General features: G+C 35.5%; 2 protein-coding genes across 4 annotated transcripts in view; one reads left to right on the forward strand and one right to left on the reverse strand.

Moving 5' to 3' along the window:
- The window catches only part of LOC106665008, a 36347-nt gene extending 21068 nt beyond the window's left edge, over positions 1-15279 (reverse strand). Inside the window, exon 1 of the mRNA XM_024227999.1 lies at positions 15200-15279. The gene's annotated coding sequence lies outside the window, so the exon portion shown is untranslated. The remainder of the gene's footprint in view (positions 1-15199) is intronic.
- Positions 1380-12120, forward strand: LOC106665003. Of its 3 annotated transcripts, none has more exons than XM_014391118.2 (3): positions 1380-1535; positions 10596-10793; positions 10859-12120. In XM_014391118.2, the coding sequence occupies exons 1-3, from the start codon at positions 1469-1471 to the stop codon at positions 11065-11067; spliced, it is 474 nt and encodes a 157-aa protein (XP_014246604.1). In that variant the 5' UTR covers positions 1380-1468; the 3' UTR covers positions 11068-12120. The 3 variants fall into 3 exon arrangements, with proteins under 3 accessions (XP_014246604.1, XP_024083766.1, XP_014246607.1); XM_024227998.1 differs by lacking the exon at positions 1380-1535 and adding an exon at positions 3815-3842; XM_014391121.2 differs by lacking the exon at positions 1380-1535 and adding an exon at positions 6444-6525.
- Positions 15280-15349: the final 70 nt, after the last annotated feature.

The following is a 15349-nucleotide window of genomic DNA, read 5'->3' on the forward strand; positions in this document are numbered from 1 at the left end:
ACAGCTTTGGACATTCCACTCGGTGGAGTACTCGATATTCCTCCATCGACTAGCAAACAATAGTAATAAGTTAATCGGGGCGTCGGTGGCCGCAACGGTTTAGGCGTTGACACAGCGCTCATCACTGAAAGGTGAAGGTCCCGGGTTCGAATCCAGGTCATTCGAACCCGACCTCTTACAAATGGACTTTTTTTCAAAAACACCGGCACCCCGAGAGTTGATATGACCTCTGCTGTTGCCAACCCTCGTTAAACAAAAGAAAAAAAATCCACACCAATTCAAGGATCCACTCTTTAACTTTAACATCCCATCCTCAATCCACCACGCCTCAGAAGACAGTGTCCTCCTGACGGCCCCTCTTTACTATGACCCAACACAGTATAGAGGGGGAGGAAAAAAAAGCTAATTAAAATTAGGGTCGATGGAGTAATGTATAAATATTCCGCCATCGACCCGATCGATCGGGTTTCGACGACCGAACCCGATCGTTTAGACACACACTGCTAGAGGGGCGATGGTGACGATATATTTCCACCACTCACACTAATAAATAGACGCAATCACACAAAAAACTTAACCTTGATAATAACAATACCGTGCCCGAGAGAAATTCCCAAATTCGGCGATATGCTGACACGCTCTTTATAAGGAGTCAAGGCATCACAAGCTTCTATTATGAAGGCAACATCGAGCAACCTTTCTCTGCATACTCGTGGGAGGGCATCTGATCGGTGTTAATTTTACTGTTTTATTATTAATACCCTTAGCATATTAACGTACTTTTTGCCTGAAAAAGCATATTTTGTCAGGTTGTAACAATAATCAACCGTTTAGTGTAACAATTATTTCCTAATAGCAATGAAAGCCACTTTTAACCCCTGTTATAAATCGTATGTTATAAATCGTATTACGTGATAACATTTTAGGAAAGAGGATAGTATAATTCTCAATTTGCAGTTTGATAAATAGACAGTGCACATAGAAAAGGGCCTATAAAGAAACGTACTCTTGGGAAATCAACAGACCAGTACGGTTCCTCGGCATTTGGTTCGTAAGAAAATAACAACGCTTAGCTATTTGTTTTCACTGACTTTCCGACAGTGAAGCCAGGAAAAAACAGCTTAATATTCAGAAATATATTACACTTTAACGTTGTTTGCACGATCTAATATATAGGCGGTCCTGAAGGGTTTCCGTTTTCCTGGGTATGTTGATTGTCGGTATCAAATCAGTCACACGTTTCAACCGCAGCTTGGTGTTTATCGACGATATTTTGACTTTGTCTAATGAAATCGTCCTATTTTTACGAGCCAATTCTTATCGAAAAGGGGCACCGGAGTTTATCGTCTGATAGGGTCATATGGCGTATATAAATGCGTAGTCAGCAGTTCGCAGCCGGCTTTTATGTGAACCGGTCCCCGCGAAGTGAAATTGAGCTTTCTCGATTCTAAATACTTTTACTGTGGAAATGGCGGGGAAATTGTGTTACTACTGTGCAGCTGTCGTGTTACTTGCTTTCCTCTTTATACCTTATGGTGAGTCCGACAGATGGCATATTGCCCTTTTATTATCCAAATAAAACCATGAATCTTAAATTTTGCCCAAACTTACAGGCATAATTCTACACAAGCACGATTAAGAAACAAAATAAATAAGCGTGCCAACCCACAATTACACGCTAATGTAAATAAACGTAAAACTACTAAGATTAGAGAAAATAAATATTAAATTTGATGGAGCACAAACTTTATTATTATTAAATGGAGACTGAACGAAGAAAAATGCGCTCAGTGTACTTTTACGCTGAAAAAGCAGTCTTGCCCTCCACTGTACATAGAGATATCAGTTTCCACTCATGTCAAATACCTGGGATTATATCTCGATAGCAGACTGACGTGGAATCCCCACACAAGACTTAAAAAACAGCAACTTAATACAAGACTTGGACTACTAGGAACACTTCTAAGACCGAAATCGATTTGGACAATTAAGACAAAGCTAACACTGTACCAAGACTTTACTAAGACCAATGTGGACCAAGTGGAACTGTGGGGTACTGCTAAGCCTTCCAATAGCCAGCACATCCAGTCCTTAGACAAATTGTCAAAACACCTTATTTATGTCACTAACCTCACTATCCACAAAGACCTCAACATTCCTTTTGTCAACGAACTAATCCAGTTCAGATTCCAAACCTTCCACACCAACCTTTCGAACCATACTGCTCCAGCCCTATCCACTCATTCCCATCCTGACAACCCACCACGTCGCCTCAACCGACGATGGCCTCGGGACCTCCTTGACCCAAAATCATACACACTGAGTGCCAGCAATGGCTGGTTCATTAAAGTGTTCTACCGGTGCAGTGCTGGCATTAGTTCTAGTGTTGTGCTGTGTGGTATAATAATCATGTGTACATATTTGTATAGGTAACAAATAAATTTAAAAAAAATAAATAAATGTCAGGGTAGGGGAAATTTGTATGAAAAAAAAATTGAAAAAAATAATTTTTTCTCGTCAAATTAACATTAGATTTAACATATGATCGAAGTCGCGATCCTCATGACCCAACCTTCTCATTCCACACTCCTTTTTTACAATTCTCCTTAATTGTTCCGTAGTTCGATGATAGATTATAGTTCATATCCAAATACCGTGGGTTCGAATCCTACCCATGACACAAATCTTTAATTAATTAATTAAAAAAAATTAGATTGTCGTTTGTACAGCCACAGACAAAAACTGGACACTCGTATTTTATTGTTTATGTCGATTTATATGATTTATTACAATATACTTATTTTAATGTAAACCAAATTACCCGAGATCAAAAATTCATGAGTTATAATCAAAATGATTTAATGGTTTAAAAAATTCACCAAAATACCGAAAAATCATTTAGTGATAGATTAAAATTTAAGTAAGAATGTATTCCTAGTTTTGCTCTTAATAACGCGTATTACCTCCTCTGACGTCGCGGAGGACCTTAAGTCTCCTAGGCATGTGTCTCATAAGTGTTCTGTGAAATTCATGTCAGGAGAACGTGCTGGCCAATTCATTGTAGTAAATCCTACATCCACCAAATATTGGGTGAAAAATCTAGTTACATGTGGTATAGCATTATGCATCAACACGAAGTTGACCCCAATGAACGGAGCGAATGGGATCAAAGCTTCCAGAAGAACTCCCTCAACGTACGAGTACTCGAGATCCATTATGTATGATAATCAGTTGGGTACGGGCGTGGGCATTGATTCCATCCGCCATGGCACATGAATCAAAGGTTCTCCACGTCTCTTCCACATACGGTTCCGGTCATGTGATTGCTATAAACTGGCACTCATCTGTGAAGAGAATATCCCCCATTGTTGAAGGGTCCAAGCGAGGTGCTGATTTGCGCATAGTCGCCTATCTATATTGCTATTTTCAAGTTTAAAATTGTCAATTTAAATGAACACGGCGTTTGCCAATAGGCTAAACCCGGCTTACTTAGCTGAATGGATGGTTTAGTCTATACGAAATAAGGAAGTCGCCTCTAAGACGTGACCGGCATTTTGTTCCACTGGCAGGTTTGAAAATACTTTATTTGGAAATTTAATGGCTTTGTTCACACTCACCCGGCGTGCGACCGTGACCGTGCCAACAGTGCTGCCGTCGTCACCGGACCGCGATCGTCGGATTTCTTGGTGACGTTATTTTTCCGTTTTCACGGTCGTACAATATGATTACGAAAAACTTATTGAGTTGGTGCGAAATAATCCTATCTGTTTTGAACAGGCAAATTCAATCAGATTTCACGAATATTCTCTGGAGGAAAATAGGAGAAGAAATGAAAACCGATGGTGAGTAAAGGACGTGTATATTTCAGTAGTGTTTAAATTATGAATTGCAACAGGGTATAGTAAATTATGAACCACGATTGTTGTAAGGTTGCTGGGTTTTTGATAACCACGGGAGATATCCCGCATCAGAATTGAAATAATCAGTGTATATTTCTCATACATGAAATGCATCTTTCGTTGCGTTCTCTCTCTGTAAATGAAAATTTTGTTGTTCGACCTTCACTCCTCGAATCCACTTGGGAAGTATCGCAACTATACGTACGTATATCGTATTTCTAATGTATTTAGAAGCTTAAGTCTTAAGGAATGCAGCAAGCTAACTACTAATTCATTCTAAAGTGAAGCAAATCCCTCCTCTGTCCTCTCTTGTTCAATGCTCGATGGACCAACTTCCGTTTTCTCGCTTGTGGTTCCTCTTCTTCATCTAAAATCAGTGCGATATTAAAACGGTCATCATCTGAAAACATTTCCAATTTGGTCACTAAAATCCACTGCAAGGTACGGATGAAACACTGAACAGTGTGAGCCCTCTAATGACACAGTGGTTGGGAATAAGGGCCGTCACGGCACTGTCACGTCACTGATGTGAATCGACTTTTATACATTCAGAAAAAACCCACTTATTTGATGATGATGGTAAGAAAATGCACCAAAACACCTGAAAATCATTTAGTGATATACTAAAATTTAAGTAACAGTTTATTATCTAATTTTGCTCTTAATAACGCGTATTACCTCCCATGGCCTCGCGGAAGGCCTTAAGTCTTCTAGGCATCGAATAAATAAGGGATCCGTTTTCAGCATGTGGTACTGAATCCCATTCTTCAACAAGAATGGCTTGAAGCTGTTCAACGCTTATTGGAGGCGGCGAACTAAGTCTAAGATTCATTTTTATGATGTCCCATAAGTGTTCTATAGGATTCATGTCAGGAAAACGTGCTGGCCAATTCATTGTGGTAATCTCTAAATCCTACAAGTAATGGCTGATAGCTCGAGCCACCTGCGGTCGAGTATCATCATGCATTAAGACGAAGTTGTCTCCGATAAATGGAGCGAATGGGACCACGGCTCCCAGAAAAATTTCCTCAATGTACGATAGTACAGCGAAAGATCCATCATGTATGATAATCAGTTGGGTACGGCCATGGAAGTTGATTCCACCCCATAACTGACTGCCTTTGAAAAAGCAGTGACTCACGCTTGGCACATGAAGCAAAGCGTTCTCCATGTCTCCTCCATAAACGGTCCCGGTAATCTGATTGCCACAAACCAAATCGGCACGCATTTAGGAAGAGAACACCCCCTCCCCAAGTGTCAACGCGAATTTCTGATTTATGAATATGCCTTTCTACTGGATGCTTCTAGTTGCAGAGAACCTGATGTGGGGCGACTAGAGACTAAATTATTCTTACAGAGTCTTCTTACATACGGATTGTTGACTATCAAGGAAGCACGGTTAAATAACGGTTCCGTACTGCGGTAAGAACAATACAACGTTTCAAGCCGTCGTACATCGCGGTCGATCGACCGACAAGGTTAACATCTTCGAGATGGTTAGGGTTGGTCGTGTGCGGGCAAAGTTTCGATATGATCCATCATCCTTCTGAATCTTTACTAAGCCTAACTAAGCACTTTGAATTTTTAACTATTTCATCCACTTATGAGGTTTCCGGTAGCGACGTTGGCCGGTTGGGACTAACATCATGAGTTAGCCCCAGATTAATCGAGAGTTTCGTCCTTTTTCATAAGATTGTAAACGGTTTTCATCCAATAACAAATTTCGAGTTAGTTACAGTCTTCTGGTGCCTTCAGGTCGGTGGCGTCGAACTTATTTGGTCTCTCTAACTGTTTAATTAATGTACCTAATATTTATTTTTTATATGATCATTTCTGGTACATAACATGGTTTGAATAGTTACTTCAGTTTTACCGAATATTTTTGAACCCTGATAGTTTATGTCGCAATTTTTATCTTTTAGTGAACTATTAATAATGGGAAAAACAAATAGGAATTTGGAATTTACATGACAAAGTTACACCGCGAGATTAGGCGGACCAAATATTATCAGTCCTAAACGAAACAGTTCACTATTAGCGTACAGCATTTCATTTAATGTTTTAAACTATATTATTTTTAATATCTTGGGAGGTTTTTTACTAAGAAGTAATATTTCTCGCTTAAGAGCCAAGGACAAAACTAAGTAGCAGCGGATCGATAATCGTATGACATTTGATGTGTTTATCCTTCTCGTAACTATATTTCTAGAACCTAAATATAATGAATATCGTTCCACCTTGGCTATAGGGAAATAATATTAATCGCGTTTTATTAATTTTCCTATAAAATATTTACAAAAAAATGGATCACTTGGGCATCGAGTCCGTAAGCCAAGAATGGATGGAACTAAAGTTGTAAATATACTTCAGCTAGCCTTATGGGTTTTGATGTTCAGAACGTTTTTATAGTAGGCCCAAGAGCCAAGTCCCCGAAAATAAATGACTCTCTGTTTTCGTGCATTTCCTCCGATATATGACCTGCACACGCGATAATTAATCACGCACACCTGGCCAGCGAGTACCGTGTTTATCGGACGCACAACCCCCCGTGACCTCATCATGTTTGCAAGCACTCTTACTCTCACCTTTATTTTCAAGTTGGTTTTCTTGGCGATCTATTCGAAAGGTGAGCGCTTTTATTGTACCGTAACGACCGAAACTGCTGGAAGTTCTCTGACTGTCTCAGACCTTTAACTTCATGTAAATATCTGTTTCACTAAAATATCAAAGCTTTTATGATATGGTAAATAGTTATAGAAAAAGTAAAATAATGCACATATTTAAGCAACGCTGAATCGTCGCTCAAAATTTCTCGAGGATAGGTTTTCTGCGCCTTATCTTTGCCCTTGACCATATCTTTCTCACAATTTCCAGAGACCTAAGAGTCTACAAGTGTTGAAAAGACAAGATACGAACTTATAAATAAGTAGGACATAAAGCAAAAAGATAAATACATCTATAAATATAGTAAACACGCGATAACACCTTTTTGATACAGTTCTTTAAGACGTACTACAGTTTACAAAAAAACAACCAAGCGACGTTAAACTCAACTCACAAAGTTCAATATAATATTTCATGATAACGATTAGTTAAACATAATGCCATACTTTATGAAAGCGGATTTACATTTCACTTTTCCTTTATAATGACACAGTGCCTAGATTCCATGGGAAATATAGATCTTATTCCGCATTTGGATAGTCCCTGATTTCCCTTGTTCTAGTTCTACCTTCCAATCTTATAATATTTGTGGTACAGCGAGGACCAGGCTGACCAGAGACAATTGTTGACAACTTTCCATAAATGAAGATCTCGAACCAAGCAAACGATTGTGATTTTTTAAAATTATTTTATTTAACTCTTGTGCACATACACATTATGTTTTGCTAATACATACTGATATACAGCATACTCGAAAAGTGTGATTAACATAGCATTTGAGGGTGGGTCTTGCCCTATGTAATTTGATAATTAATAAATAAATTAACCTACTTTTTTGTTTTTATCTGTAATAATGTAACATCAGCCGCACGTTTACACTAGCACTTATTTACATTAACACATATTTACAATCTGTAGTCCGTATGATGCTTTCTTTTTAGCCGTCTTTGTTGGCGGGGTGGAGGCATATTGGCTGGAATTTGTGCAATTGCCGGATTCGGGTGGGAGTCGGCTTTGGAATTGTGTTTTGTGAAGTGGGATTTGGATATTAATCAATTTCTCTGTGGTTTGAGGTGAGAAAACCATCTGGTTACAGAAATGGTAACGAATTTCCATCCACATGATCCACAAGCTTCCTAATACCGTCTTATTGACTTACTTGATCACTTAATCCTATCCCACAACCGGGACATTCTTGACCACTTTTGGCTTCCGTAATTATCATTCTACAATCCAAAAAATGCGCCCCTATTATATGAGTAATCCTTAGTTTATGATCTTCCAGGCGATCCAGGGTATACAGCCGAATCAAATCCCTAATTTCTAGCTCATTTTCTAACCCTTAAATGGGTTGCGACCGTTTTTCGGACGGACAGGCTGTAATTTTCCTTGGAACTGCCAATTGTTTTTAAAACTCCACATCTACTAAAAGGATTTTAATTTTGATACGGATTTATTTTGTAGAAGAGCCTGTACCTTCTGTTTAAGCATTAAGTTCTAAAATTTTACCGCAGGTCATCAGTTGTTCTAAGAGAGGCAAAAAAATAGTCATTTTTCGTAACCATTGTCTCAAAATGTATTTAGTCTATAACAACCAACCTTTTTTGGTTTTATTTTTCTTAGTATCATACGACGTTTTAGATCGGATTATTAAATTTTTCGGCAAGACCTAGTTTTGACAAAATTTTACACCTTTTTGTGTAAACAAAAACTTCTTTTTACGTTTCTGGGTGTTTATGAATAAACATTGCTCGTTACGATTGTTTACTTATTGTTGTTGTATATTGTAACAATTGTATAATGTAAAAAATAATTATTTCAAACTGATGAAGAGTTGTGGTGGAAAGTGTACCGAAAGTTGCAAAAAATGCAACTTTGTAGGACAAGCGATATTTTTGCTGGAGTTTAAAATTTGTATCGTTGCCGGCCAATTAGATTATTATTAATTAAGTTATTAAATACACACATTAGATGGATTTTATTTTGATACGCATTTCAATTTTTCGAGGTTATTTAACTGTTCGAAGAGAGGCTAAATTTTTGGTACCATTTTCTCAAAAACAATACAACAACCGATTTTTTCTGAGTATACTACGAATTGGTAGTCAAAGGAAAATTAGTTTTTGAAAATAGATGATCGTTAATTTTTGGCGTTAATTTTTAAATCCTGATATAAATTTACACCTTTTAATGTAGAGTTCAAATCTTCGTTAAGGTCTTTACTAGGTGAAAGAAAGACAAAAGTGTTGGGATCACCAAGCTTTCGGCAACATTATGTTGCCATCATCAGGGCCTATTTATTAAGAAAAATATACATAATTAATATAAATTCAACAATAAATTAAAGCAATAATGCATACTTTCCCAAGAGAGAAGAGAGAAAAATTCTCATCGGAAAAAAAATAATGTAAAAGTGCTTTGGTTTAGGTTATGAAGCACATGGCCAGCATTCAGTTATACATGGTGAACAAGACATCTATGTAAAGTAGTGAGTAATTATTCGCATATAACATTAACAATTGACAACAATAATAATTTATATATATAATAACATTAAAAAAAAATTACCTCACTAATAATTCATATAATTACAGACCCAACTGTTTTTTTTCTTACTAGCTATTTTTGACACTAAAAACATATGTTATCACATAGTATTACATTAATGACTAGAATTATAGCTTTTTAAATTATATGTACAAAGGATTACAAATTATGATGAAAACACGACACAACGTCGCCTCACCTAATTATATGAATTATTAGTGAGGTATTTTTTTAAAATGTTATTATATATATAAACTATTATTGTTGTCAATTGTTAATGTTATATGCAAATAATTACTCACTACTTTACATAGATGTCTTGTTCACCATGTACAACTGAATGCTGGCCATGTGCTTTATAACCTAAACCAAAGCACTTTTACATTAGTTTTTTTCCGATGAGAATTTTTCACTCTTCTCTCTTGGGAAAGTATGCATTATTGCTTTAATCTATTGTTGAATTTATAATAATTATGAATATTTTTCTTAATAAATAGGCCCTGATGATGGCAACATAATGTTGCCGAAAGCTTGGTGATCCCAACACTTTTGTCTTTCCTTCTCCTAGTAAAGACCTTAAAGAAGACTTCAACTCTACATTGATTTTCTGCAGGTCGATCTACAAAACATTCACACCTTTTATTTTAAACATAAAAACTATACGATACTGGGTATTTTTTTAAAATGAAATTTGTTCGCTACGATCGTTCGTCTTTTAACCCTTTACAAAATTAAAAGGGGTTTTCAGGAGAAGTGATTTCCTGGTAGAGCTGAATTTTTCCGGTTAGTGTAAAACAAATACACCTATTCCTTTTGCAGTAGGGGATGATAGACATTGTTTGCGTTTATAGGGTAGTTTTTGACATAGAATATATATAAAAGACGATAGGCTTCAAAGAGCAAAAAAGTATGACGAGTTACAAGTTCATCAAGGCAAAATACACTAAAATCCTTCTTTAACAACTTTCAAAAATGGATAATGGAATCACTTATTCCGTATATGAAAAAGTGGTAGTTTAATTTTCAAAAATTATTCAAAATTGCAATTTTTGGTCAGAAAGACGGTTTCTACTCCATTAAATCCTACCTATAAGAAGGTTTCTTCCGTATTACTTATCACTTCAAATTCTTCGATCCATTTTTGTATAAGGGTACAGAGGACCACTAAGAGGTCATATCAATCCTCGGAGTGATGGTTTAAAAAAAATGCCCGTTTGTAAGTGTAAAAGTTGTAAAAAGGGACTCTTACAGTGATGAGCTCTAACCGTTGCGGCCACCGACACCCCTATACTCAGGTCTTAGGTCCGTTGCTTTTATGCATATACACAACATCGTTTGCTGATGAGACATCAAACCTCTCGGCAAATCTCGACTCAATTGAACCAAAGACCATATAAAAAAAACCACTGTTTTCTCGATTCGACACAAAACGATCGATGTAAAGAGAGATTGTTTTTATTTATTTGGGTTTTTCGCTTTTTGCAGATGTATCAGCGATTTGGTGTTTCCAGTGCAACTCGCTCCGCCAGCCGGATTGCGCCTCCATAGCTCCTAACGACACCAACAGCCTCTACTACAAAGAATGTCGTCCGCCGATCATGCCGAAGTCGCAGAATCTGTCAGTAAGCGCTCCACCTGCGCCCAACGCCACCGCGATGTTCTGCAGGAAGATTTATCAAAAGAGTAAACATTGAAAATGTCTTATGCAGCTCAAAGGATAGACGTGACTTGTTTTTTTTAAATTTCAGTCCACGACCGGGACGGCTTGGAAGTCGTGATCAGGACATGCGGATGGATCAAGCACACCAAGCTAGACTGTTACAAAACTAGTTCCGTCGGCCACAAAGAAACTGTCTGCCAGTGTTTTACAGAGGGGTGCAACTCATCTGGAAGAAACGCCATCTCTCTGGCAGCCATATCCATTTCAACCTTCTTGATCGCGATGCAATACCACTAAAGGAATTTAACAATAATGTATTTTCTTGTCGTCAAACAAATAGCTACATCATTTTTATTTATTATATTTTTAGCTTTTAAATAATCAATTCTTTACGTAAATATTGTTTATACATAGTTTAAATTTTGTTGATATACCGTCTAGGCGGAAAGAACAAATTACGCCTTTTCTTTACATTCAATCTCTATGATATTTTTCTATTATACGGTAAGAAATGGTTATCCCTTTTGGGTTTTCATTCTTTCTTTCAACTGAAGACAATGTAGTAAAATTAAGGTTCAGATTCTTGCTTCCTGAGACCTTACCGAACTATTTTTCTCTTATTACAATTAAAATCAAAGCAATTAAACAACAAAAACGTCAATAAATATTTTTTTTACAAGAATGCAATAATTAAACTTAAAATAATGTTATGACAATGGGATTATTGTGAAACTGATATTAACGTCACAAATTAGAGCAATAAATTTACGAATTTGCATAGTTTAATATTTGGTAGATTCTTGTCTTTCAGTTTTATTATTTTTTCATATTATTTTGATGAAAGGAATTGTGACAAACCTGGACTATATTAAAATCATGCAAGGGTGGTTGAGACAGGTCATGACAAACACCATTATTTTTTGCCGGTTTGAAAAGTCCTTGCTGTCAATTTTTACCTTAAAACAATTTAAGTCTTGTGCAGGCTAGGCTAGACAGTGTATATAAATATCTAATTTAACTGCGGGTTTAGAAGCTTTTTTTGTTTTCTTTGTCCAGCTACTGTAATCCTAGCAAATAAGTTATTATTATAGAATTAAACTAATATCCCATTTATGAACTTGACTTGCTTTAAAAATAATATAAATGTTAACTTTAAGGACTAAAAGAAACATCAATTCACATGTACGAAAATGTATAATATGAAATCCCAATGACAACATACCTGATCCACAAGTAATGGAAATTTGCTGGTCGATACCTTTTATTTAAAATGAAATAAAAATGATACTTCTTACAAAATAAAAATACCATTAAAGTACAATATTTATACTGTTAATAAACAACTTTTTATAAGGAATTATGAGCACTTTTATTTGGGTAGATAACCTAACGAGTTACTGCAATCTTTTATATACACCTACAAAGAAGCAAACGAAAATTAAATAGTATTATTCCACGATTGATATTTGTGGAGTAGGCCACAAAAATCTGTTAATTTCAAAAATTCATCAGTATATCAAAGTTTTTTTCGACTCCTTTAGGGATCTCTTTGGATTGTTGTTCGCAATTTTCTAAGACTGTATACTAATGACTTGCTGTACGCGTCAGTAGGTTAGTTTACTTTTTTAAACCGACAGCTACCTCTTTAAGTGACCCGTGGTTGAATATTTCTACAAAATTTCAGAATTACAGAATTATATATTTTTTTAAACTTAATGCCAATAGTCAAATATTTGCTTTGCAATACTCATCTAAAGAAATGAACGCTTTACGGACTGATGATTTGAAACGATTTAGATCATTTACAAGGGGAAGCTTCTTTCTGGGTGATACTAGGTCGAAAAATATTAGAAATTTGAGCGTTTTTGCCAATAAGCCATAGGAACACTCGGAACACATATTTAAAGTAATTTACACAATTTTTTAAAATAAGATTTCCTGAATATGTTGTACATTGTGAGACATACTTTATGTTTTCCTCTTTAAAAGGAAAAAGACAAGTATGTTCCTGTGCGGTTGCCTAACAAGTAAAATATTACTTGCCCCAGATGATAAATTAATTTAAGGTACTAAATTTAAATCGGTATGTAGTTATTTACTATAATTAAATTTTTTAAAAATGTAATTTGAGTAGCTATTATATTAATATAATTGTTATAATTAATGCCTCTTAAAATAACAACATGTAGTAGGAATAACGTAAAAGCTTAGAGTTTTTAAATTTAATTTTTTAAATTGTATAATTGTAGAAAAAGGAGAATCAATAATTCTTTATAACGTAAATATTTTTATTGGGATTTGTTGGAAAAAACGTTATTTAAAGATTAATTAATCTTTATGTAAGGTATTGGTTGAGATAAAAAAGTCAGTGTCACGAGCGGGATTCGAACTCACGACCCTCGGCTAAATACGCCGCTGCCCTACCACTTGAGCTATCGTGACTTCGATCCACTCGGACACCAATTTCCCATCTTAACCCCACCTTTCGAATTTTCCCTCTTTTTTGCCATTTTTAAAATGACGTATAATCTATTTGATTCTCGGCGACAAATGAGATGGGAAGTTGGTGTCCGAGTGGATCGAAATCACGATAGCTCAAGTGGTAGAGCAGCGGCGTATTTGGCCGAAGGTCGTGGGTTCGAATCCCGCTCGTGACACTGACTTTTTTATCTCAACCTTACATAAAGATTAATTAATTGAAATAGTTATTCGGTCAATCGGACCGCGAACTCTAATGAATTTAATAAGTAAAATGAAGTATATCTTCACGAAAGCTCGCTGTGGCCATTTCATTTGTCGCCAAGAATCAAATAGATTATACGACATTTGAAAAATTGCAAAAAGAGGGAAAATTCGAAAGGTGGGGTTAAGATGGGAAGTTGGTGTCCGAGTGGATCGAGGTCACGATAGCTCAAGTGTAGAGTAGTGTCGTATCAAGCCGAAGGTCGTGGGTTCGAATCCCGCTCGTGACACTGACTTTTCTATCTTAACCCATACCTTATATAAAGATTAATTAATTGAAAAAAGTTTTTCGGTCAACCGGACCACGAACTCTTTACATTTTAAAATCCTAAAACCCTGAAATATTAATTTTTATAGCAATAATAGACATTTTTGGGCAGGATTAGTCGGTTGCAATTTGTTTTTCTCTTTTTAATGTGTGCTTAAAAATTCATAACATCTCTGGATTTTATTCAAATTAAACTATTAAAAACTGAACTTTTTCTTCTAACAAATTTTATGTCATTTTAAGAGAAAAAAAAAGTTGAAATCAACCTATCTCATAAAATGTTTTATTTGATATCTCTTGCTGTAATTGAGGAAAAATCCGAAAAGATATAGGAAAAAAAGAAACCTCTTGCAAAAAGACAAACTCACGATTACCTCACCATATCCCTTACTATTCACTATTTGTACATTAGGCAAACTAGAAGAGTCACTGTACAAACACACTGAAAAATTAAGATAGAAAATATCAATTGTACCTACTTAAAATTCAATAGCTTTCAAGGCTGACTACAAAGCTTCAAAACGGGCTTTTTTACATTTTTTAATTTTATTTCACGAGAAATGTATTTGGCTTAATTTTATTGGCAAGCAGTACAAAGAACATTGTTTATATTGAGATTTTTAAGTATGAAAACATCCAAACTGGTTTTTCCGATGCTCCTTGGTGTTGCATGGAGAGTATCAGCAAGGTTTCGTCGAATACGTTTTAAAGATACTTATAAAAGAGTGACCTGAGGTCTACTTATACAAAGTGTTAAAATTCTGAGTGCGAAATTAATAAAATCAAACGTGAGAGTAGAAATGCACGAATTTTAGAAATGGTTATATCTAATTTTGAAATCATTAGGCTATAACGTAAATTGGTATAATTTGAGGCATAAGCTCGATTCAGCATTATAAATATTATTCCATGTATGTTTAGTGTTTTAATGGACCATATTAATTATTTCAATTAATTATTCTTTTTATGTAGTCTTGGTTGAGATGAAAAAGTTAGTGTCACGAGCGGGATTCGAACCTTACATAAAAAAGAATAATTAATTGAAATAATTAAAAATATTGTATAATTTCACGGAAATCCATTCGTAATTGGTAAATTACTTCCTTTCTATTAAAAAAAATATGGGCAGTGTTATCTCACACGTTTTACACAAGTGCAGGAATATATGATCTTTGTGAGTTAAAATTTTTGACCGGCAGATGTCACTAACGTTTATGAATTTTGGCGTCATTTTCATAAATATAGTACAATGCCAATACAAAGAAAAAAAATATGAGGACATGTTTTATGTACTAACTATTAGAAATATGATAGATGAATAGACGTTGCCAAAAATTTGTTTAATAAAATAGGTTTTTTTAGGAAGTGTTCTCGATTTAATAATAGACTATATGGTTTATCAATTAAAGATCTGTTTACCGTTATTACTGCTATCACTTATCTCATTGGCGTCGGGGTCTGCATGCAGATGCATAATGTGACTGACTGCAATATTTCCTGGGTGAAATCTTTCTTTTTTCTTTCTCTCTACAAATCAACGAATCGAAAAGTGCTGAGATTTTAATTGAA

This window comes from Cimex lectularius, unplaced genomic scaffold (genome assembly GCF_000648675.2).
Source record: "Cimex lectularius strain Harlan isolate CLEC.00 unplaced genomic scaffold, Clec_2.1 scaffold172, whole genome shotgun sequence".
Classification (NCBI taxonomy): domain Eukaryota; kingdom Metazoa; phylum Arthropoda; class Insecta; order Hemiptera; family Cimicidae; genus Cimex; species Cimex lectularius.

Coding starts and splice junctions, on each gene's coding strand:
- LOC106665003 (XM_014391118.2), top strand. CDS start 1,469: ATGGCGGGGAAATTGTGTTACTACTGTGCAGCTGTCGTGTTACTTGCT. Junction 1,536..10,595: donor TTTCCTCTTTATACCTTATG/GTGAGTCCGACA, acceptor CGCTTTTTGCAG/ATGTATCAGCGATTTGGTGT. Junction 10,794..10,858: donor CAGGAAGATTTATCAAAAGA/GTAAACATTGAA, acceptor TTTAAATTTCAG/TCCACGACCGGGACGGCTTG.